At 37.0% G+C, this 26,684-nt stretch overlaps 1 protein-coding gene across 1 annotated transcript in view; it reads right to left on the bottom strand.

Moving 5' to 3' along the window:
* The window catches only part of OCA2 (OCA2 melanosomal transmembrane protein), a 158,041-nt gene that overhangs the window by 68,248 nt on the left and 63,109 nt on the right, over window positions 1–26,684 (bottom strand). The window contains exons 14-17 of the mRNA XM_054271957.1: window positions 21,873–22,005; window positions 10,797–10,944; window positions 9,286–9,343; window positions 7,769–7,877 (exon numbers count right to left, since the gene is read on the bottom strand). Coding sequence (XP_054127932.1) covers window positions 7,769–7,877; window positions 9,286–9,343; window positions 10,797–10,944; window positions 21,873–22,005 — 448 coding nt within the window. The remainder of the gene's footprint in view (window positions 1–7,768; window positions 7,878–9,285; window positions 9,344–10,796; window positions 10,945–21,872; window positions 22,006–26,684) is intronic.

Genomic DNA, 26,684 nt, shown 5'->3' with positions numbered 1-26,684 from the left:
TGGAAAGCAGATCTCTTGTGTGTTCACATCTCTTGTGTGTTCACAAGGTGTTATGCTGACAGGGTAACTAACATCTGGACCAGACGTTCTGAGTCCAAGTCAGTGCTGACTGCATTGATGTAGCTTCGTTCCCATTCTCATTATTAAAATATTATCATCAAATTTATTTTTAATTCATGTTCATGTACACTCTAAGAGGAATGCTTTTGACACAACTATGAACAAAAGATGTATGAAGTCTCTCTGATACAGTTATGTCCATTCTCATTTTTAATAAACAGTTTGCATTTTCACAGTGCAATCAAGTCTCTATGCCACATATCAGAGGCCAGCAGGTCAGTCCCATGCAGAGCTCTTCTTGACCTCAATGTAAAAGTACTAGACCACCTAAACTAACACCACCACATGCCATGACAGATAACAGAGTAAATGCATGAAGCACGGGCAGGGAGGTTAAGAGCATTAAACGAGGACAAATATATCAAACTCCACTGGAAATGGTAGCTGATGGGGAAAAGAGCTGCAAGCAGCCCCAGGAAGCCCATGTACAAGGATCTGGAAGAGTCTCCAGAAAAAACTGAAGACTTTGAAAGAGTACAGCTTAAAATGTTGGCTCTACTCTTATATGTCTTTCTACCTTGTACTGGATGCTTTTATCAGAGGCTACAACACATTGCTTTATTTACTATTGTCAGGTCAGCAATTAAAGAAAGAACTTTAGTCATGGAAAGCAGCATTACAGCTTCATTTAGGTGGAGCATTAATGGAAAATAGTAAAGGAAGAAATAAATTGCCACAGACAAGAGTCCCTGAGTACCTGCAGCTAAAAGAAATACATAAGATGATAAAAAAGAATCCAGGTTTATCAGTAACTCAGCTGTGGTTAGTTATAGATGATTGAGTAAACCTATGAGATGGTCAAAACCTCTTTTAGGGGTAACAAAAAGAACAAGAAAAAAGCACATAATATACATCACATCTCATAAAATAAAATCAGGTATAATGTAGAGCTGAAAACCAAATTTGAATAAGTAAAGTGTGACACTTCAGAAAATATATTAAAATGGGCTCAAGTCAACTGAAGCACAGGAACTAAGAAACCATCAATACCAACACTATTTACATCTTGGCAAAGAAGAGGAAGACACCCCTAATCTGTCATCTCATCCCAGCAAAAACCTCAAGTTATCATCACTGTGTTGTGACTCCTTCCAGCCTAAATGTGTGATGCTTAGCACCCTGGAGAACCTCAAAGGGAGACCCCAACAACAGGGGGAAAAAGGGAGATTATACTGGGATTATTCTTTTGGGTTTTGAGTGGATTTTTGGATGGAGGGATTTGAGTTGGGGTTTTTTTGTGGGGGGAGGAGGAGAAGTTGTTTGGTTGCTTTGTTGGTTTTTTACAACAGTTTATACTGTATATTATTAATGAGGTGGGGATTTTTGTATTGATTAGATATATTAGACTCTAAGTGTTTGCATTATCAAAACATGAATAATAACTGCTTGCTTTGGTTGCACAGGTTACAACTTTTAACTTTTTACTGATAACAAATTCTCAGCTCCAGATATAGGAGATATTCCCTTTTTTGCCCAGAATACCACAAGCTTAAGAAGACCATAGAGACTCTGAGAACAGGAGCCTTCCACCATGTACAGAGGAGGCAATCCAAATGTTTTGGCCTCCAAAGCCATTTACATTACTGAAATATGTGAAGGAGTTTCCAGGCAACTACAGATTATTCAGGATGGTATTTTTAGCTCTACAGAAAAGGTCCACAAATCTTACATCCCAAGCTTTGCATCTGTTTGCCTAGTTTATCAATTCATGTTAGAAAGCTTTCCAAAATAATGAAACAGAATTTAAATTAAAATGGGGCGTGGGGGGGGGGGGGGGGGGTGTGAAGGAGGGGGAAGAGAGACGAAGAAAAGAAAATAGTCATTGTGACAGCTGTAGATGCAGTTGACCATAAAGTATCATTTGAGCCATTACTTAGGAGTCAACACCTACAAGCTTTCATCAGCTAAAACTGATTCATTTCCTAGTCCTAGCTAATTTCTAGATAAATGTTAGCTTTAGTGACAAATTAAAGACCAAATATGCACTTTTCACAATGAAGATGTAGTGACATGGGAAGTGAAATATAAGATGCGCTAAACTTAATGTCACTCTTGGCATCTGGCCCAAGCTTTCTTAAATCTAAATTGTTCATCAGTTTTTATATCTTAATAGCTGTCTGTCTCAACAGGATTTTTTGTTTTCTTAGGCATTAAAAAATTATACATCAGCTTATTAAACTAGTCTATGGTTTTTGCCAGATATTTTATAAAACAACTCCTCAATAACACTGAGTAGCTCTATAATAAACATTTCATCTTAACTATTGCACAAATTAACCTGAAACCAAACAGGTTTATATAAGCACTTTCTTTTTTTCTTCCTCTCCATGGGGACAAACATGTTTTTAAAGTCATTTTTTCTGTTTCTGCAAATATCGTTTTATTATTTGTAAACAAATGTCATATTTTTACAATTCCACCATCACACAGAATAGTGGCAGAACATAGTTCAATCTATTTATCTCTTATAAGATATGGGGAAAAATGTTCCAGTATAAAATTTCAAAGTACAGAATTAAGAGCCTTTGGCATCAACACCCCTCTCATGCTAATGGGATCTGTCCACACCTTCCTCAACCCTGTGCTCTTCTACAAGGATGTATAAATCCTTTGGATCTGAGGAATTCTGCTGCATGCTGGGAGGCAGGATCTTTCTCACAGGCCTGTGGGGGAGAGGTTCAAGTTTAAAAGCACTTTCACCCTTCTAAAGAAGCTTCTTAGCACAAGTTCAAACGCACATACATAGCCTATCCTAGGCCCCATATAAAAGCTGGGGTGGGGAGTGAGGGAAGTTTATTAGAGCTCTTCTTCAGCAGCTTCCTAGGATGCATCTTCAGAACAAAACCACACAGACTACAATTATTTCCCTTGTGGAATACTGCAGATTTTTAGTTTGCATAATCGCATAATTTAGTCAAGGATCCCTAAGTTAAAGACTTCTGCCATTGGTTACAGAACTACAACTCATGCAAGCTTTTACACACACACATACTGACCCTACAGATCTGTCTTAAAGCTGTTAGCAAAGAATTGTTCCTGCAGTAAGCTCCTAATTTAAATGTTACAGAAAATAAATGGATTAACTTGTTGTAAAAATCTTAGCAGGCTGCAGTAATGGAGAACTGGCATCATTGTTTCTAAGTAAATATCGGTTTGAAACTTCACACATTCTAAAACAAATGTAAGAAAGTTTGTGAGGCTCTCTAGGACTGTGCAGCCTCTCTTCCTCACTAAGCAAGCTATCTGAAAAGTGCCACTCAGTTTCAACTCTATGATAATTATTGGCTCATCTATGTAAATTACAGTGTAATCTGAAAATCGAGCATGTCCACTGAAACATGTGAAAATCAAAAGCAGGACAAAAATCAAAAGCACGTAAAGAGGAGAAATTTCAATTCTTATCCACTTGCCTTAATTTGAGAAGTGACTCCAATCTCCAGTAAAGACAATATTTTTGTTATAATTTGCATAATAGTCTCTGTAGACATAAAGGAGCAGTGTTCAACTGAGGCCCTTTCCCATTGGGATATTTAATTTCTCATGTAAATGTGAACAAATTTTCTGTAAATTATGGAAATGAGTCAATAAATATGGCCACTGGTATTCAAAGGAGTGACAATATAACAAGAGTCTTCCATATCTATACTGAATACCTTTCTCCTTTAATGCTATGGCAATAAAATTAAGAGAAGTCTGCAAAACATGGTGTACCAAAAAAGCAGAAGTCAGTTTACATTAAATGAAAACATTTATTTTCCTACTTCTCCACTATTTCAATCACAGTTTTTAAATGTTTCAAAGATGCAAGATACAACTAATTGCCGTAAACTGCAAAAAGAGATCTTCAGACCCTCACAAGTAGCTGCAGCAGAATTTGCAGACTTAGTACACAGTCAGAAGTTAAACCACATCAATATAGAGGACAAGAGAAAGTTTTGCAAGAGAAAAAGTCTCATCAAACAAGATAACCTTTGTTTGTAAATATTGCGGAATTTTAGCTTTAGTGCAAGAATGATGAGGGAAATTTAGATCTAGGATGTTTGCCTGACAGGAGTGACGTAGAATATTGATTATAAACCTTGTCCTAGTACGCAGAATGGTCATAGTGATCATGTTAGTTGCTTGAATGTCCCTAAAGTTAGTTATAAGTTCCTAAATTTGGAGAGTTTGCTAACACTGCTTTGGTTAATCATGATGAAACCAAAGATGAAACCAGGCTGAATCACAGCTGTTGACCTCCTCTACTGATTAGTGACACCCCCCAAAGATTATTCTGAGGGCAGATGAAGGTAATTAGCTTAAATATTGATGGCTGAAGGATCACAGATACCCATGGCACCAAAAATACCAGAATGGGCTGAGACAGTAGCATTAAGACACCACTCCTCTGTACAAGTGAAAAAAAAATCCAAGACAGCTCTCTCCAGTGAGCAAATGGCAGTCCTTTATTATGGAAGAATTCAGTGAATCCAAAAGATCTCTCCCTGTTCTCTTGCTTAAATAATTCATCAAAGGAACATGAGAAAAGCCATGGATGGTAACACCATAGGTTCACCTGTGCAAGAGTTGTGTTTTTAACAGGGAAAATGGTGGTGATAAGGCAGGAATTAATATATAAATAAGGCAAAATGACAATTGTACCTCAAATAAGGCATAAAGCATAATTGTATTTCTCCTGGCATTCCATCCCTATTTCCAGCAGCCAAAATTGAGGCAGCATCTCCTCCCTGAAACAGGAACTATCTCATCTCTTTACTCTTGGGTTTTCACCTTGTTCCTTGAATATGAGAGCAATAGAGTTTGTTGCAACCTCTTAAAGGACAAGAAGACATTCTCATGTCTCAGAAACTAGTGGGCCTGGCCTGGGAAAAAGGTGTCCAGAGGTGGAAGAGAGCAAGAGTGAGAGCGTCTGCAAGAGCAGGCTGCCTGCATTTCATGCAGAAAGCAGAGAGGCAGGCAAAAGCAGGGCCATGGAGATAATGGATCCCTCTTCACAGATACTAGAAGGAGCTGCACAAAGCTCACAGCAGCTCAGCAACTCATTGAACTGACTAAACTCAAATCAAAGACAAAGCAGCTTCCCCACAGGAGAAGAAGGAACTGAGCTATAAATTGATTTTGGTATTTTTTCTGACCCAGTCACTTTAAGCGCTCCCTTCAAAAAATCTAGCTTAAAATTTCAGCAAAATCTTGCTTTATATTACTTTTTAAATCTTTTTTCAGGCATATTAATATAGTCCAAAGCTCTAGACATGCTCCCCTAAAAGATAAAGTCAAAGTAGTAGCCAGGTAAAATCCTCATATGGGCTTTAATTTCATCCTTTGTCATCTTTTCTCAGATGTTTTAATAATGCTTTATCAATAAAATAAAATCTCATGGGGCCAAATGAAAGTAGTGTAGGAGTCTTACAGTTTTTACTATCTGGGTTTTTTTAGTCTCAGTACTAATCTTTTATTAACATAGCTATTTCATAGAATTACACTAAATAAATTAATGAACAGGCACAAGAAAACTGAATAGGAAAGAGTTCTGCATTTCAAAAGGCAGTTAAGTATTCAAATTTTATTATTTAAATTAAAATGTCAGTACCTTCAAATTATATTAATGATTCCATGTTCATAATGAAAAAATTGTATCAAGGCTTGGGACTGATACAGTCCCAAGAGAGAATTAGAAAGATTTTTAAATTCTGTGATACAGAATTTAAAAATCTTTCTAATTCTCTCTACTAACTGCAATTTAAAGTTATTAGATTTCTAACATTTCAACCTCTGTATAAACCAATATTCTGGTAGAAAATTAAACACTGAACTGCAATTTTTATGAGAAAAACATACTGAAGAAATTTACCCACCCAAGCCAACAGAGTACAAGATGTAGTGTACATTAGGAAGTATACTTCCATGCTTTGGAAGACTAAAATCCATAGAGCCTCACAGCAGCCCTACTTCAGTAATGATAAATAAGTGACAGCTATCATCAAGACAGAGAAATTCAGGAAACAAAAATGAGAACCTGTGAATTATGGGGCCTGTAAACCTATCAGTAGAAGTTTACAGGTTCAATTGCTTTTCAGTAGAAATTATGTGCATGCTTTAGTAACATTTATTCATTAATATGACAGGTTTGCCATGAATGCAGAACAGGGAGAAATTGTGCAGAACACATACAGCCCTTATTTACTTTCAAGGTAGTTATTCGGCTGCTGAACAGAAACCTATACTGCAAAACATTCTATTTATTTTCACTTATTTACTGGCATAAAGCAGGACAAGCGAAAAAGATCAATAGGTACTATGTTTCCTCTAGCATTGACTCCAACTCCTTTGCAGTATTGAAAAAAAATTCTTACCAGCAGCATACACAACTAGTACTGTTTAGTCTGTAATGACTGTCTGGCTTTTCAAAACCATTTAGAGATGTTTGGTGTAATTCAAGTCGTTCTACATGGTTCAGTGGCACTTATCTGAGACACAAAAGTAAGAGTGTAAATTGATTTCTTAAATTGTCAATACAAAGGCCTTTTTTATGTTTTCAGCCACTGTGACTTCAAATGCATTCAAATATTTTCAGCTTCTGCATTTTCCCAGACCTTATTAGTGTAGCACATTTTTCTGTTATAAAACAACATTTTACCTTTTAACTTCTTGACAGTAATCTTCAAGGGCTAAAATTGCCCATTTGCATGGCAAATAGTCTGTCAGCAGCAGATATGGAAGGTCTTGCTTACAACCTGACCACCATTATAGAGCTATAACGGGCTCTACATCTTGCACAGTAAAAATAAGTGTCAATGTAATATCATCTGTGTATATGATTATTGATTTATTCATTATCAGCTCTTCCTCTTCAAGAGTGCTCTATCTTTCAGCCACTGAGATAGAAGTATATAGTGTGTAAATTCAGATTGCATGGAAAAAATGTATTTGAAATTCCACAATCTTGAAGAGCTCAGCAGCTAAAAAAAATTTCAGTTTTTAATGGTCAATGCATAGGTAGGTTTTATGACTATCTTTAAGTTAAATGTGAGATTCTACTTGGTTCTGTTTTCAGGTTATGTGGAGCTTTTTCTCATAGAGATATACAACTACCTGTATAAAAACCTCCACATATAGATCTATATATAGAAATTACACACAGAGCTACTTTCTTTTCACCCATATACAGTGTCCTCCAGTTTTTATTTTTGGAAATGAATTATTATGGTGATAAGGTAATGGAGACTGTAAATTATACAAAGAGCTTTCTATACTTAAGAAATTATGCCAAACTGCTTCTTTGCTCTCCCATGGAGTGATTATCTTCTGATCTCCCTGATGCATCTTGGTCATTCACTCAAACAGTGCAAATGATGCCAAGGTCAAATTTGCTCATTCTGTAATGTTTAGCCAGCTCATTAGTATTGGAAATCCATAAAATGAAGTCATGAGCACTCTCTGTTACTCCTGCTGGACTAACTGGGATGTGACTGAATTTTTAAAACCTGCTCTTCTCTTCCCAGAGAAATTGCTGCTTAACCTGGTACAATTATGAGGACAGAAACATATGAAAAATGACTTTCTGAAAAGATCAGGACTCAGAAAGATATGGCTGGCTTTTTTTCAGGGAGTTTGCTTATTTTACTTAGAACAAAACTAGGAAACTTACCAAGATCTAGGTAGATGCCTGGAACAAATGAGTTGAGAAAAAACATGAGAATAACACATCCCAGCACTGTCAGACATTTGATGAGCAGAATTTTGTCTGTTATTCTGTGCTGGAGCCAGACAAGAAAATAGAATTAGCAATTGTATTAAAGAAGAAGCTATGTATTATGCATAGAGTTCAGAAAAGCATGCGTGAAGTGCAAACTTCTGTTCCCATATTGTATATTCCTCTTTAGCATAAAAGACAGAACTACCTGAATAGTTTTTATAGGTGTGCTTCTTATGTATACCTATAAAAAACCATGAGTATGTGGTCCAGCAGGCTTTAAGAGATACAAGTATCTAGCACCTGCTGCATACATTCAGCTGTACTCAGGCACCCCCTTCACAACTTCAGTCCAGAGGGTGAAGCACTGTTGAAATGCAACTCCTACCAAAGAGGGCATTCTAAGCACTCTATGGTTGTGTGATCTGGGACAAAATCACCCTTCTTTTTTCAGGTGTGCTTTGAAAATCTATAAACCACTCTAGAAGTCAAATCTTTCACACCTCCTGTACAGCTCTCATGTAATTGCCAAGCCCTTCATCACTACAGAGTTTGTACACCTCTGTGCTCAGCTCCTGCTTCACTGTGTCAATCTCCTTGTGTCCTCAGCCCCCACACCCAGTGCTTTCTGTCGTGTCTCTGCTTTCACTACCACTCCAGGGAATCCCTTTCTCCCAGACTGAGTTTGCCTCTTGTTTCATGTAGTTTAAAGCTCTACTAAAATACAAGTAAATCTCTGCTCCTTAACAAGTTTGTCTCTTATCAAATGCCTTGAAAAAGGTGTAAAGGAAATCTGTTGGGTTTGGTGTAGGTTGGTGTGACACTTAGGACAGTGTTCTCCCGGTAAAGGACTTGCACACCAAGGAGTCCAATCAGGGACCTGAGCTCTCACACACAGGCCTGATTCATTAGTGATACCGGTGAGGTACAGAGAATTTAGATAGAGAGACCCTTGGATAATTAAATTAATCCCACTACAGAGTCTCCATTTTCTCAGTTTCAGCATAAAGACTTAAGCAGTGCTAGTGTGTGCACAGCTAAGAGAACAGGATTTATCAAGTGGTTTATCCCTATCTGAATAATAAAAGCAGTAGTGTCACCAAAATGCATGAAATTAGAGTCAGCATTGGGAGCATTAGGAGGAGTGTACTGTATTATCATTCATGATGGTAACAATTCATTGACATCTCCTGAGCCTTTCTGATTATGGATTAAAAATTTGAGAAAACAACTCTAAGCCATTACTTCGTTCTTTAAGTTATAGTTTTCTAAGGAACAAAAGTACAAAACCTCACCATGTGGTTCAGTAATCTTGTCTGACCAAGAAGCCAACCACCCTGGCTGCTAACTTTTTGGCTGTCAAATTAGCTACTGAATTAGCTAATAAATTTCCATTTGATTTAAAGCACTATCTCTCTATAAAGGCATAGCTTCATTTACATGAATACTGGAAAAAAATGGTATCTACTTACATTTTTCTGAAGTTCCTGTATATTTGTTTCCCAGTTTTTATCTTCTTGTGAAATTTGTCTGAAAGAAAATGACACCTACTTTTTTCCAGAGTGAAATCAGAGCTCAGCCAAGAGCATTGGAGTAATTCCCTCTCATCACACATAGATCACCTCTTTCCCTACGTGGAGTAACCCATACCACAAAGGAGTCATGGCCTTCTTACATCCAGCAGCAAAATTCCCATGAGCATTCACTTCAGACTCCACTTTTGTAACAAGCTCCACTAATACACAGATCCCTCTGTTTATTAAGAAAGCCACAGGCTGAGAAGGAGCTGGACTCCAGGGTATGGAGTCCTGCTGGACCTCAGTATAGGATCTGACTATCTGCAATGTGTAATTCCCTTAACAGTTTCAGGAGCTGGTGTGCGTGTCCCACTGTGATAAAACAAGGGTCGTGTGCTAACATCAGCAAGTCAGAACACACATGTTGCACATTTGCATTTTATAATGAAGTTTCTAAGATCCAAATGACTTCACTGTGTTATCGGCGCAGTCAGGCCTCCAGCAAAAAGCCTTGGGCTTTGCACTTCAGGAGCTCTGTTGTTAATGATAATGAATTTTTACATTTCTGTAAATGTGCTGTGCTGGAGGAATCCTGATTTTCAAGATTAAATGTACAATTTTTATTTGTAAGTCAGTAGGGTCCTCTTTACAATATCATAAACTCTGAGATCTTAAAATCTTTTGAAAAGGAGGCGATTTTAACAGCCTAATTTGTCTTGAAGTATTAATACTCTCGCTCAATACAAAACACACAATAGCAGCAAAAATTATGTAAACAATCTTATTATTGGAATAGTTCAAGAAATCATATTTACATTTTCTTGCTCAAATTCTTTAACAAAGTTATTAATTAAAATTAATTATTCCAATTTCACTTTAGTCAATTAACATCCAAAATATTTATCATTGCTATTTTCAATCATCAAATTGCATGGCATAACATCTATTTTTTACTAGAATCTAAACAAAACAAGGTCATTATTCTTTTTGTCATAGTTTATGTAACCTTCTTTTCTATAATAAAATATATCTGCACTCAGGTTCACAATGAAATTTTGATTATTAAGTAATTGTAAACCACAGCAATTCACTGGTGAAATATTTTTCAGACTCACCCATTCACTGCAGAGAATTTGAAATTTTCAGTGAAAAAAAAAAGAAACTCCAGCATCTTACTGTGCTGAAGCCACAACTGTAAAGAAAAATGTAGTTATATATTTGTGATCTTTTTAAACCGAAGGCTGCCTGAAATTTCTAGGCCTTTAATTTTGGGCCATATTGACAAATATATTTTCCAGGCCTAACACATCAGTTTTGTCCTAAAATAGTTTGTGTTTCACTGAGGCTGAGAGTGGCTGTTCCTATCTGTCCAGGCATCTGTCTCCTCAAGACAGAGCTAGGAATGCAGGTCTTGTTCCAGTGAAGATCCCTGAAATGGGAGATTAGACACACTCGTCCTTGCTTACCTGTGAAATGTCCTCAGCTTCTTCCTCAGGAGCATCTCCAGAGTCAGCACCTTCTGCATCAAGAGACATTTCACAGCAGTCTCCTCTCTGCTGGCTGGGTTGATGCGTTGAGCTGTCAGCCTCCAAACGTAGATCTCATGTTTCAGCTCTGAAAAAAAGCAAAATTTCATCAATGTGGATTCCAACATGTACAAAACCAGAGATGGGTAAAATATGTGTAATGTGCTCTGGACTCAAAGCTGTTGAAGTTATTGGGATAGTTTCCCAGCACATTTCCACTCAGGAAGATGCTTTTGCCATTCATTTTGCAGAGCTGAAGTGAATGAAAAATTAATAGAAATCTTTCAAAATTTTAAATAAATGAACCACAAAGTCTTTTTTCAAAGAAAAAGAAGCACTGTCTTCAAATGCTTGCAAGCATCTTGAACAAGCTTAAGGGCTAAAATTGTAGCCCATTCATTTTTCAACAGAAAACAAACTGTTAGTATCCATTATTATACTGCTAAGAGATACCAGTTCCCTGTGTAGTCAAGAATTACAGCAAATGCTTGTTCACAGTATTCAAAATAGACAGCATGTTTCCATTCACTCCGTGTTCATACAAGCAATTTTATCTATGTAAGGCAAAAGTGAAATTTGGCACTGTTATATGGATTAACATTCAATAGTATTTTAAAGGTTTCCTAAGAGGATTTAATTCTTAGGCATTGAAAATATGTGTAAACACAGCAACCATCAGTTTCCTGCTGACCTGGATGATTTCTGATACTATGTAAATTCAGACAGACTGATTAACACTTCAAAATCAGACTCTAGAATCTTCTCAGAAATTTCAGTCCTTTTTGATTATTTTTTTCCCTGTACTATTGAGGCCTTGGAGAATGACCAAAAAAACGTGTTCCTGTTCAGGAGGGATGTTAAACTGGGCATACCAAAAAGCCCTTTGAATTTTACAGGAAATCACTAATGAAATAAAATCAGAATATTCATTCAGAAACTATCTTTGCAAATGTTTCCTGTTGAAGCAATGGGATATTTCCCCATCCTTCTTTTCTGTTCCACTCAAATTTCATGTCATTGAAGACAATATGTCAAGAATCCAAGGTTCTATAATTTAAGATTCCTGTTCAATCAGCAAGTTGCTCTCATTCTGAAAATGGACTCTTTTCATCACATAAACAAGCCATAAGAATTATTTATAACAAAAATATTTAATTATATAAGAAAAATTTAAACACGTGTTGATGTAGGCCATGATGTTACATCTTATGCTACAACCCTCTAGAGGATGATGGTATCTGCTATCAAACACATTCAATTCCCCAGTTTCCTTTAGAACTATTCATAATGATAATGCAGAGTGAATCTGATAAAGATTGACCATGAGAAGGAATTAGACTCAACAAAACTCAAACATTTAACAATAAAAGTGTGTCCAGAGTCTGATTGGTTGACACTGAAGAAAGGGATTTGAACAGCAATTGACATACATCTTGTATGGTTTGTGTCTATAGATCTGCACTCATCTGTCAAGGTAGTTGTGCTTGCCTAAATTTTACAGTGTAACACCACAAATACAAATTCACACTGTCAAAAGACAGTTTATACCTCAACCACAGATTCCAAAACTATGCCAAATCAACCACTTTCCTTTGTAATATATTTGGTGGTTCTTGCCAGAAGCATTATCCGAAACAAAATTATATTACAATACAGAAAGGTCTTGCTTAGCAAAGGATCCACATGACTTCTGGCCATCATTTATTTTTGCATCAACATTTGTGACACACACAGATATAGCAGCAGTAATTTTCCACTCACAGAGGGGAAAAAAAGGCCTTTCTGTACTTCATTCTTATGTGATTTTTGAGTGACTATGACTGCAGCTTTGAAACTGTCATCAGTCCAAGGGAGTGCATTTTGTCTTTTTCTCTGGCAAAGGCTCATGAAGCATGAGCAACTAGTGTGCTGTTCTACTTCCCTACAGTTTGTCTTTTCTGCAACAACTTTTCTGATGACATCTGCTCATCCTGCATTTCTCCCCATCTTTTCCAAGTGAAATTTCACCAAGGGTTTAACTGATAGAGGGAAGTTGAATCATGCACCACCTAAATGAGATGCAAGTACTCCACAGTTATTTTCATACAGAGAATCTCTATCTTTTCTCCGTCAGAAAGAGGCAGCTATCATCCCTGTATCTGTGCCCCAAACAAATCCACAGAGTGGAAAGCACCATGACTTGTGTTGTAGATTCCTGTTCCACATCTGAAATGCCCTGGGGCTAACCTCCAGGTTGAGCAAAGTTGGACTGGTGCTTTGTGATCTATGTTAAAAAATATATGTGTGTCTTCACATGGCTTTGATCATGCCTTTATGTTCAGCAAGTGCATGCTTGATTTTTCAGTCATTGGTTTTCCAAACCTCCCAAGGATGTGAACATCTGACCTGCTGTGGAGTTAACTTCAGAGCAAACTGCACTTGGAAAATCAAAACTGTTGAAATAACTTCTATACCACAACTCCTGTTGCAGTAATGATTTTTGCAGAGGTTTTCTAGGTCATCCCACAGAATGTTTCTCCTACTTCTTTTTCATGAACACTCTTATAGCCCATCGTGGCACCGGGTGATACGCATTTATTAGAAGTAGTGCTTTTTTTGAAGGAAAAATAATGCAGAACCTTGAAGTCAGCAACAACAATTAACATGGCCAAAGTCCTTCGGGCCTTGTTATACTTTTCCTATTTCACAACTGCAAAACCATTTAGGCAGAAACCCCCAGAGACTGGGACCATCTGATATATTATGACATACTGTTTTAGACATGGACAGGGACTTAATGCAACCACAGAGTCTTATCAATCAATCTTTGAAATTACGGCCAAGACAGCACAAGGGCAGCATTTGGCTGCCACTGAACAGAATCACAGGATAGTCCCACACTGTTTCTCCATGTCCATAAGTTCCTGTGCCCTCCTCAGATGAGCTCTAATGGTTATATTACACCAGAGTGAGCTCTCTCCACTCACTTTCCAGCCCAGTGTGCAGGGGTTTTGTAGGGTCAGCTTTATGGTGGATCAGCCTTCCATCCAATGTAACCTTCCACTCTCAGGTCTCCTGCCAGTAACTGACATGGTGAGTCTGTGGCACGGCAGTTTCTCATTAAAGCAGCTAAATTAACATTTGACTGCAACCATAGCACCAGTAGCCAAAGTGATAGAAGCAAAGCTGTTTAGTATGCAGTGATCTGGAGCACAAAAAGACAGGAGGGCTGCAGCTCAGCTCAGTCAGAGAATTCAGCTCATTATGATAACTAAAACCTTTCTGAATGCCATACATTCATAAAGCCCATGATTCACAACAGCAATACACCTAGCATTATTATTTCCAACAAGAATATAGAAAAAACACCATTTCTAACAAGAAAATATTAATTTTTTGCTTAGTTATAGGATCAGATAAAGGCTCCTCAAACATGTAAACCCTATGCTGCTAATCTGTTCTGACTTTGTTGCTGATCATATTTTGCCCTGGAAACCACAAACACTACATCCTGGACCCACTGAGTTTAACAAAATTTCAACTGTTGACCTGGACTGTGACAGTTAAGATAAAATTTCTTCATTTTAGAAAATATTCTTTATTTGAAAACTGCATATTATTTCTGCAATCTGACAATTAATAGTCAGATTGATTTTTACTGGAGTAATCACACATTCCCTCCCATCCAGCTGCCAATAACAAAGAAGACATCCTCAAAACCTGAGTGTAATTAATTCCCAGTCTCAGAATCTGAAAAGGCCAGGTTGGTTAATTGAAGATACTCAGAAGAGCATGACCAACCTTGATGAGAGGATAAGAATTGTCATTAAATTACAATTTTCAACTTGCACGTGCACTAACTACATAAACTATCTTTTTGCAAGAAACCCAAGTTTGCACTGCTGGGTTGTATCTAACATCATTCAAAGTACCTTTATCTGAATATTTGTTTCATTTTTTTCTCCACATGTTACTGTAGCTTACCTATTTTCAGTAAAGCGATTATTTTTCATAGCCAAATTCTCAGAATGAGAATATTTCTGTTTAAATGTTAACTGTAAAGAAAATTAAGTTTCATGAATTCTAGCTTAACTAGTGATAGTAATACCTATAACTTTTTATTATGTAACCAATCTTCTAAGCATTATTAGATGGTGTCATCTCCATTTTGTAAGTGCAGAAACTAAATCCAAAATTAAAAACCGATTAGTAGAAAAAAATCACCTTGAGGGATATGACAGTTCAAACACTTATGCCTCTCTCCTAGAGGCAGCACACCCCAACAGGACACAAGCATGAGGATCTAAATCTAGAAAAACCAACAAACAAAACAAAACAAACAAACAAAAACCCCACCCTGGAATATTCTTGTTTTTATTGCTTTGAATAGTGCAGTTGGTCAATAGTGGATAAGGTAAGCATAGGTATAAATATTGCAGAGTCTTCAAAACTACATCAAAACATGTTTTGCCTTATTCACCTAAAGACATGCAAAGGAACACAAGAAATGTGCACAATGCTGCATAAAGCAGTACAGAGAATTTATATAAGCTTTTCAACTCAGCGTGACATCTGAGGCCACATTTAGTCATAAAGGCACCTAATGCCAGCTCAGCTACCCAGCATGGGATTGCATCCATCACATAGGAATTACAGGGCATCCTCATCCTGCAGCAAAGCAGCTGGAGCCTGGGCAGAAAATCACAAAGTTCATCATTTCAAACACCTAAATTACTCACCAGGAGTCATCTTCCAAGTGAGCTGGAGCAGGCTGCAGCAGGCCCATGAAAGAATCTACAACATTACAAGCCTAACCCTGATTTTATATGGAATAGTCAATTTAGTATGTCGATGATGGTCACAAAGGACTCGGAGTAATCCACAGATATCAAGGTGAATTAGAGTTCTCATTACATTCCAGGAAGGTTGTTAAAGATATACATTAACCTTCAGTTGGCTTGTTCCTGAATGATATGTTGGATATTTCTCTCTCAGGTAACATGGGCTCTGTTCTCATCTCTGGGCAAGTCAGACTTTAGAGACACAAACTTATTTTAGTGCTACAGCAATTTCCCATCTTTTAAATACATCTGAATATATTTAGGTTCTCTGTGCGCTCATTAGTACTTACTTAATGTGCTTAAAATTCTTTATTCTGTTACACTGAGAATGGCACAAGGAAGTCAAGAGCCAAGTATTTTGAGCATGCATTTATCTAAAATTCTACTCTTGTTTTTGTTTCAGGAAATTTTTCTCAGGTGTGAAATCTAGAAAGATAACTCCAGCTTATTATCAAATAGTTTTCATTCAGACTGCCAGACTTGCCAATGAAAGCCAATTTTGCTGATGTCTTCCATTAAACTACAAGTCTCCCTTAGAAAAAACAACCTCTCTTAAATTCACTGTACTTTCCGCAAACACAACTAGATACATTCCAATCCCAAAACATTTAGCACAAAATGTAACTACTGCTGATGTCCTTTCAATATGAGAAAAGGGGCCACAAGCCACCACTTAGAGATGGCATTCCTAAGGATAAGGAAAAAAGAACCACAAAAATATAAAGCCTCAAGAGGACAACAGTCTTTTGGAAAAATTTCAAAAGATAGTGCCTCTTCTAATGCTTTTAAGGGGACAAGATGAAGAGCAATACAATGCAGCTTGCTTCAGACTCACCGTAACTTTTATCAGTGGTTTTAGAAGTAAAAATGGCAATACATTGAACACGCTTTGATAAATGAAAATAGCAGAGCAATTAAAAGTCTGTCAAGTTTACACTTGAATTTGAAACACCATCACAGTGAAAGCTTTCTGCAACAAATAAACACAGGTAATGTGTTGCATAGAACTAAACAGTTGTTTTAAGCTCTGTGTATTAGGAAGACCTTATGATCTTCAGAGCCATGAAAGTGGAAAAACTGTCATAGCTTCACTCAAACACCCCAATGGAAAGGCTCTGCCTTGCCAACCACTGTATACCTGCGCAACCCTTTCACAGCTGAGGTCTGGATACAAAAACAGAGGGGCACAGAGGCTGTAAAAGAAACAGGAGCTAGCACTAAGTTTTCCCCTCCCTCAGTGATTTTCCAGTACTCATTCCTTACATGAAAAATGAGTATAATAAATTGTGAGGTGCTGCTCATTTGATTCAGAATGACACTATATTATACCTTCTTTCTGCAGAAGACAGCTAAAGTAATATTACAGCTGCCTTCTTATGATGGCAACATTATCAATGCACTAAGCAAATAATATGAGATTGTCATACTCTCCTTGTTTTGCAATGTCAGAATACTATTTTTATCATCTGAAGACAAGAAGAGGCAGATCAATGTTGTTCTTTTTCCAAGGGGAATACTCCATCAACTCTAAAGCAGTTCAAAGGACATATACAGGAATTAAAGCATAAAATTATTGAAAACATTTAAAAATACAAAAATCTTCAGTCTGTGGCAAGTAAATAGCTGTACTTCTTTTCATTCCTGATCACCAAGAGAGCTATTGAAGGTGCAAATAATTAAAGACTGTTTGAAGCTTTTGCTTTTCATTTTCAAACATAAAGCCATGGCCCTGGTAGATCCTGATTTATTATCCAAAAAGGACTAAATACGGTGTCTGAAGGGACATTGAGACTACCTATTTTGTTTGAAACTGATAGTCATACTGTTCTTTCAAATAAAAGACACAATATGTACCAGAAAGATATTATCATAGATACCAAGAGAATTCATAAGAAAGCTGCACCTTTTAGCTCAGCATGCTAACATTCACAGTAGGAGAGTTAAAATGTTAACTATTCACTATTTGGTGTTAATATCTACAACTGAATTGCAGAGAAGAGAGAAAAAGAGACCACACAAAAAAACCAACACACATTTTACTGTCCTCATTGGTACTCAAGATTGAAAAATATTCCCCATAAAATCCAATGAAATTAGCATCTTAATCAAGGACAGTAGAGTGCAATGCATATTGCAAAACTTCCATTCAGACTGAGCCTGAAGTTGAATTCTTGAAATGAAAACATATTGAAATATTCCTTTCTTTGGACATTACTGCCTTCAAAAACCGCTTGCTACTTTCCTCACTTGAATCAGCTTCCAAGTGAGGACTATTTCCAACATCACATTAAATACCAACTATGCTTTACTGGCAGTTAGTAAAATACTTACACAGGCACAAATGCACCTCAGGACAGGGATTTGCTAATTTACTTAATTCAGCTACATCACTGATGTACCTTTCACTGATTCTAGTAAGAAATGGTTACAAATATCTTACTAGCAAAAATAGGACTAAAGACTGTTCTTTGACCCTGAGCAGCACACATAGTGATGTTTCACTGCACTTTATCCTGGGTGCCCTCTGTGTCCCTGCAGTGTCCTTGTGGCCCTAGACTTAACTATTATTTTAAGTCAGCTTTTTGCATTTCAAAGTGTCTAGCACTAAGTATTGTAGGTTTTTTTGCAAGTCATCGCAGTGATTCTTTCCCTCCTCCTCTCCTTTTTCTTCTCTTTGAGAACATCTGTAGAGCTTCACGTGGAAGAAAGGAACAGATTTGCTCACTCATCTGGTTACTGCATTTCCCATTGTGGGAAACAGCTCTGTGTTTTTCACACATTAAGCACTTTACATATGACTATGATTAATTAATTCCTTCTGCTGTCAGCTTTACATGCTGACTCTCATACTACCATCAGTATTTTCCCAGCTGCTGCAGTCAGTGAGTTACACCAGAGGGAATAACATGCTCCCCCGTCTCCTGCTATTACCACTCCCACTTAAAGGGTGGATGTCTTTCAGCCTTGGAAAGTGGGAAAAAAAGAGCAAGCAACAAAGTAGAAATGGGGAGCTGGTGCCAAAGTTGTGCTAGGAGAAACATCTTCCTGTCTGGCAAAAATGGCCAGTATAAAAATATTTGTCACCAGAACATGTGCCACTCACTCTCCTGGGGATGGCAACCTTGCCAAACACTGAGGTCCACGTCTCCACAGCTTGACAAGTGAGACATAATAGTGTATTGCTAAACTTTCCAGGAACTAAATAATGTATTCTTAACCCTTAAAGGAAGAAAAAACTCTGGTTTCGTGTTTTCAGAGTGGCAGTAGAAATGGTCAATTTAATTCCTCGTACACTCAGATATTATTTCCCTTACACATGGGAAAGTGTAGATACATACAAACTTTTCAAACCTTCCCAGCTTACTCTTCTAGCCCTAGCATATTTTGCTGCATCGTACAGAACAAGGAGCAGGTTTATCAGCTAAAAGACATTCTCAAAAAAGTCCTCAAAGATCCCTTAATTCTTGAAGAACATTTGATTTTCTCTCTCATGGATGAGTTCTTCAGAGTCTTTCTTTTGTTAGCTACCCCACTTAAAGCCACTGCAGGTAGACAGTGGCTCCTGGGGAAAGAACGGGTATTTTTACTGCAGCAGAGGTGCTGCAAATCAGTCTGAAAGCCAACAGATTAAAAACACTGGTAACACATAGTGTTGAAATTAAGCTAAAAATGTATCTTCATAATAAGAGCATTGTCTGTTTTAAAATTCATACTAATCCATTTTAATATTCTGTGTATCCTAAAGCAGCAGAAAAAAAAAAAAAAGCTTAAAGCACATAGTGCACAGGGATAAAAAAAAAATCTGGGGAGAATAATATACCAATTAAATCTCACATAACTTGTTTAATTGCTAATTGAGGGCAAGGTGAGGAAAGACTGGTATTTAGTTGATTAAAACAGCTGCTTCAAACAAGGCATTTGAAGTTATCACAGAACCATTTCAACTGGAGATGAAAGGACCCCCGGAAGCACCTTGGAGGCTATTCTGCAATCCAAACCATGACAGCTATCTCCTAATGGAGCTGTATTGGTCTCTTTCTTTCTCTTCCTCACTCACAGAAATTTTCTATGGAAAGAGTGGCTCTTCAGCTTTTGCTCTAATTGAACAGCTCCTGATTAGGTTTGCCGCCAAGGGCAAGCAGCTGATTACAAGAACACATGGTATACTGATTAGGAGACTGCTAAATCTGACCAGACTAAGGTGCAAGCAACAAGGATTACCAAGAAATTAATTGAAGGAAATAGGCTCACTAGAGTTTCACTGGAAAAAATAGTATGTCAGAGAATAAACAGTACTATTCAGATTAATTTGAAAAATTTTCATACATACTGCATTTCTTAAAAATCCAAAACATATGCTTTAAAATTTTATAGCCAAAAGGAAAAAAGTAGCAATTCCATGTTCTAAAAGATGTATTTATAAAATAATGCTATTATATTGGGATCAATATTGTTTACATTTGGGAGAATTAATTTTCTTGATGGCTTTTTGAAAAATCATAATTTGTAGGGTGTCACTGGGAAAGAATCTAAGCATGTTAGGGTCTGAAATAATTTCTTTATTTCTCTTGCTCTCTGGATAAGACCTCTAAGGCTGCAGAAAACCACAGCAGTTTTAAAATGAAAATGCCTACCTCATACCAGACAGATATATAGGAGAAAGAGAAATTCTCCTTAAATGTCTTAGAAAATAGTTAATATAATATCTATAAAACCTTAAAAATACTTTTGATCTAAATTCTGGGAAGTACTTTGGCCTTTAGCAATACAGACAGGTAAACTGAATGCACCTCGTGCTGAATAGACGCCAAAGTCAAAACCACAAATCTTCAGAAGATCTTCCTAAGCAGGGAAATTTCTTCTCTGACTTTTCCATCAGATGGGATTTGAGACACATGGTATAATCTACTGAGGAGAGGACTGTCACTTCTGGCTTTTAATAAAACCATAATCCTCAAGAAAATTTCCCCTGGAACAGGGCAAGTCCCTACAGGAACTACTCCTTTTGCCTAAATGAAATACCTATCATTAAAGTCTCTGCCACAGTTAGTCACCTTGGAGTCTCCTTATAAGAGAAAAGTAAACTTCTAAGGCCTGCAATATATCTCTTCTAGCATAGACAGCTCCATTAGTCTTGAAAAGCATTTGTCTTTCTCCACAGATAACAAATGAAGCCAAGATATATCAGCAGCATCAGAAGTTGTCCTCTCCATGATAAACAGATGCCACACACACAGGTTGAGAGACATCATACAGGACATTAAAACATGTGTGGCACGGTCAGTGGAAGCCTGGATCTTAAGTCTTCTGCAGCCAAAGGTGAAACAAGCATCAGTCCCAGGGAAGAAAAAGGTTCTACTTGACTGTCTTTGTAAAAAGCTTGCTAATAAATTATACTTACTGAAGTATTTCTCACCTTGCAAAGAAATGGTGAACATTTTGGGGATTAGTATTAAATTTCAGCACTGAAAGAGAAGCCCTAGAACAATGATAAATACTTCAAAATGGACTGAATTGAAAAACATAAAAGCATGAAGACAAAGAGGGACTGACACAGTCGACAGTCATTGAAACAGCTTTAAGAAGACTTCTAGAGACTATTGAGGTGAGTGACATAAAAAGACATAGATTCAGTTCTACTGAATTGTAGAAATTATGCACCAGGGAAATTTAGGGTAGGAAGAGCCACAGAGGCAAGCTGGGGAGGACTTGAAAAGTTCTGCTTTGATGAAATGTCTTTCACTGACCACAGACCGGTAAAAGATTGCTGAAAAATTCAATGGAAGAAAACCATGAGCAAAGGAATACATGAGTGCCCTGTGTTTGTTGTAAGGGAAACCTGGAATATTTCTAAATCTGCCTGTGAACTCAGCACCTTGAGCAGATATTATCTGTTGCAACACAGAACATCCTGATACTCATACCTATGACTGTGATGATGAAAAATATTCCTGCAAATTTTGTAAGATATTTAATAACTCATGTCAAAACCTCAGTCTTAGCACCAGAAAAACATCCAGTTGTAAAAAACAGAAAATACCACTACTAAAAATAAAATATGAATTATTAGTTGAAAAATTAATGTTCAGATAATGAGGAGGGTGGGCACTTCCATCTGAAGACATTGTAGTAGCCACTACTCGGTTTCCATTTAGCACATATTCTGTGTAACAATATAACTTTTTTTCACACTTACCAACAATTTCACTTGGCTCCTTATTGTAAAGTTTTTTGTTCCAGTAAAGAAGTCTGAGAAAAGGAAAGGAGACCAGAACAACAAGGCAGATACCCAAAAACATATGCCCTGTGAAGGCTGCAAAATCCAATCCCTGAAAATAAAAACAAAACCCTAAATTAAAAATCATTTATTTTTCTATATTACCTACAGGGAAAAGCATTCAGCTTTATGTACGTTAACAATCAATAATAAATATAAAGCAATATAGTAAGTTCCAAGTACAATATCTGCTGTATTTCATGTGTTTCAAGGAGACAAGCCACATTAAAATTTAATTCAAAGAACATTGCATTACAAGTTACTCTGAAACACACCTAGTGTTCCTGAAATGTACAGTACAAAACCCAAACTGAATCATTAACATTTTCTTCTCACTTAAATTACTTTAAATTCATTTCAAATCACTCAAAGTCTCAGAAATAGTTGAATTTTAATTACCAGATTTTGTTTAAACTGGTGAAAACAGAAATGCTTACAATAATTCTATTTGAACCATTCTTCACAACAAAAGTATTATATGTCAATATTGTGTTTATTCCTCTTTCTGGTTAATAAATGAACCCAATTCTTTGTATTTTGCACAGTGAAACCTTTTAATGAAGGGGTTTTAAAAGAGCAGAATGTATTAAAAGGCTGAACATATTCATTACTTCCAAGCAATAAGGATGCACAGTGACAGTTTGTCCTAAAACTTTGAAGTTTGCCATGCTGTGAGTAGGACATTGGACTAACTGATCTCTAGGGTCCCTTTCAATTGAGTTTTTACATTTTTCCATATTGCTCACATTGTAGTGGATCAGGGTTAGCCTTTGGGCTGGGCTTTTCTGGAGCAGTCATGACTTGCCTGTCCAAAAGAAGTTACCCATGAAGCTCCAATGAGGATCACATCCAAGTAGTTTGGTAGGAGGGAACTCTTTTATATCCAAAAAACAGAGGCTGTCTGAACTGGTGATCCCAGCAGAGCAAACCTATGACACCTGGAATAAAGCCTTGCTCAAGCCCAGGATAGCACAGGTTGTCCTAGATGAATTTTCAGAGCAACCACTGATTTCCCAGAGACTCTGGAGAGTTATTTGATTGTAGGATCTCCCTGTGACACACCACTATGTCTCTATTGTTCCCTGATTTTTAACTACGAGCTTCCTATAGGCCTTTTGGTAATTCCAATGCATATTAAAAACATCTGCCCTTGTAGAATCAGCTGTTACCTCCAGTGTGTTAAGACTGTTGGAAACTTGCTGCTTTAAATATGTGTTCTTCTATATTGTCAAATCCTAAAAGAATTTATGTGGAAAATTTCCTAGTTGAAGTGTCTCTGGTTCAAAAAAGGAAGGAAAAGTTTCTCTATTACACCACAGGGCATAATAAAAAGACATAACACAAGAAACTGATGACAGTCATAAAGAACTTTCATAGCCAGATAAAGATTGGTGCTCTTTGGCAAAAAAAAAAAATCCATAGCTTGCAGACAGTCAAATAAATCTCAAACAATAAATATGTAGACCTAGGATTAGAATTTGATCCTATTAAAATACAGGTTTAAGCTTTCTGAGGTAATATCATCCCTACTTGCTATTTAATAGTAGATTCCTTGACTCTTCTACTCTGCAGACACTGAAAGGTGAAACTGTACCTGTCCATTCGTTGGCCTTTTGCTGTAACTTAACTACAGCCATTGCTTTTATGAAAGCAGAAGGAAGACTCTTCAGAAACTGGGATGAGATCATTTTAAGAATTTGACAGAAAAAAGTGACACCACAAAGAAAAACAATGTACCTTCATTCAGTTTACCTACACAATAGGTCAGCCACTTAGGTGTCTTACATCTCTGTAAGACAGTTTTTATAAAACAGTTTTTACAGAGATTGGCCTCTGGGCATCAAGATAAGATTCAGAGCTACAGGTGACATTTCTATGAGGGATGAAAACAACATTCATAACTCTAGGAAATTTACAAATTAATAAAAAAAGGATTCCTGCAAAGGCTCGGTGTTTGTGAGACCAGTCCCCAAAGTATATAAGCTCCATATCCCCCATGTTTATTTCCTAAATGAAAACCATTGACAATAAATTAATAATACATCTATATAAATATATTTAAATATATCTAATATATCTAATATATCTCAATATAGATATGATTCTATCTGAACCCATCTATATATGGGTTGCCTCTAAGATTATAGCCAAAAAGAAAGATCATAAAATTTTGGCCAGAAAAATAAGAACTTTAAACCTCAAAAGTTGAACTGGCTTTAGTTCAGAAATTTTCCAACTTTGACAGTGTGCCATTAAACAACTCAGGAAGTAAGAAAAATCATTATTGAGTTTTGTATGGTCTCTAAAATAGCAAAGAGAGCTAGGAAGCCAAAACTATTTAAGCTGTAAAAACACTGAAGCTACACCAGCCAAAATGGAAATGCCTAAACCCGACTGGAAAAAAGAACTATCTTCTTAAAGAAAAATGACTGGAAAACAGGTGGTTGAAGAGCAATAAAGTAGTTAGGAGTAGTCAGATTATACTCAGTACAGAATTACCAGAATGAGGAAAATTACTTTTGCACTCAGACTAGTCTCATAAAAAAGCAGTGGAGATGAAACTTTTCTTAGACTGGCCAACTACCAGGCCAAATATGATGGTAGAAATTCTCTGTAGAAATACACAGAAATAAAGATAAATGCTAAAGTAGGAAGTAAAAAAAGATAAATAGGAACCCGATGAATTCTTGGTAGCCCTCAAGTTTAAATATATGATGTCTTCGTCACATATTAAAGGAATTTGACTTTAAGGAAGTAGCTTATTGCAAGTAAATACAAATACAAAAAGCCACTTGCCTTTACATTTTTTATTATCACACCTATTTCAAAGGAAAAAGAATTGTGTCTGGTTCCTGAAATGCCACGATGCAGAGGCTTCTCAAAAAAATACAGAAGAAGAAATACATCACTTGAAATCCACAAAATTAATTTCTTGATGAGGAGAATCAGCTCAACCTAGAAGGCAAACTAAAATGCTGGGGTCTGACTCATAGCTGAAAGGAATTGAAATGAGATAGAGATCACAGTACCCTGAAAAAAAAAATCAGGATTAACACAGCTTCATGACATAAGAGCTGACGTAGATAAGCCTTGAAAGTGATTTGCAGACACCATCACAAGAAGAAAAAAAAATATCTACTAGATTTTTTGGCATCATATCCAAGAGCTTATCCAAACTTTTCAGAGGGAGTAGCTGGGCTGAGATTCAGGATTTTGTTAAAGTTCATAATATCAGCACATTGATCTTCATATCTCTGAGATCCCTGGTGAAAAAGAAAAAATACTGCCCTGCTCTTACTGCATAACAGCTTTCCAATTCAGCTGAAACAAATTGTTTTCTAACAAGGAGTGCGCCTATTTCAGGACAGAGCTTGCATGACAGGATTGTCAGTGATAATGTGAGACTGGATTCAGCTCTCTTCCCACCCCTTGCTCCCAGCTTCTCTCCCCATTACCTCCTCGCCTTGACCCACAAGAGACAGTGAGTGAAAATGAATCCTAATCAGCCTTGGACAGCTGATGCCCTGTAGCCATGGAGGCTGAGGGCTACCAAATGCACCGCTTTTTATGGCTGATATGAGAAAGGCTGAAATACAGTGAAATAAAGACAGCTGCCTTCCTTGATGCTTTGGGCTGGGTGCTTAACCCCAGTCTCTCTGCGACACAGGGAACATGTTTTCAGGGAAAAGGAAGGCTGATTTCACACCAAGCATTGTCGGATCGCTGGTAGCCAGCTGGCAGCCTCTTGGGGAACTTTAGAAGACTAAAAAGTTTTCACTGTACCACAGATACCATGGATGCAACAGAGGATACCTAGGTCATGGCACAGTTGCTTCATCAGTTGTCCCTGTTCCTTTTCCCACACTCCAGAAAGGACACACAGCTTCTCCACAGAGCCTACATTCATACCCTTTGTGGCTGTGGATAGCACATTTTATACTTCCTGAGTCTTCTGCGCTGCTGGGGCCAGGATCCAGCATTGTAAAAAAGCATTAAAGAGCTCCCCATGTCTCCTGCATACAACAAAAAGTCATTTTCACAAAGATTTTCTTTTCCTGCACAATAGACTGGAATAGAATTGATATGCCCAATAGGCAAGAAATATTTTTCTTCCAGGAGATTTCAATCTATTAGATAAATACAAAACACGCTTCAAATGTCCCTTACTTGAGGCTATGATGATTGTGTCAAATTCATCCTGTTCCCCAATCAGGAGAAAATCTAAAGATTTTGTTCTAGCAAGACAACAGCCTAAAGGTTCTACCGCCTACAGATTCAGAGCTGAAACAGAGTGGGAATCTTTACTTGGTTTATAGTTTAAAATGCAAAGTCAAATATATCAATTACATATTAGGAGGAAGCATCATATTGTTCTCCCAAAATTCTAGCTTCTTATCATCTTGGTTATTATTTTTTTCATTGCTTCTGGAGATGTGAAAATAAATTCTAGTAATTCAGACCTTTCCATAAGGAATCTGTCTATTTAGAGCAATGAGAAAGCAAAACTTATAGCTATGTGCAGCAATTTAGGGAGCAGCAAGTACTGTTTCTAGCCAGAATTCCCTTACTTAATATTTTAAAACTAATAAAATGAAGAAGAGCAAGAGTAATTTATTATTTCTACACTGACTTAAACATCCCTTCTAGCTGAATGACTAAGATCTGCATTGTCTCTTATGGGAGCTGCTCATGATGTCACTGAACCAGAAACCACTGATGGTCTAACGCAGT

This window comes from Melozone crissalis, unplaced genomic scaffold, assembly GCF_028551555.1.
Source record: "Melozone crissalis strain CALT ecotype California unplaced genomic scaffold, PUWL_Pcris_2 ptg000013l_1, whole genome shotgun sequence".
Classification (NCBI taxonomy): Eukaryota; Metazoa; Chordata; class Aves; order Passeriformes; family Passerellidae; genus Melozone; species Melozone crissalis.
The sequence above is the reverse complement of the archived record's forward strand: the minus strand, read 5'-3'. Positions and strand labels throughout refer to the sequence as shown.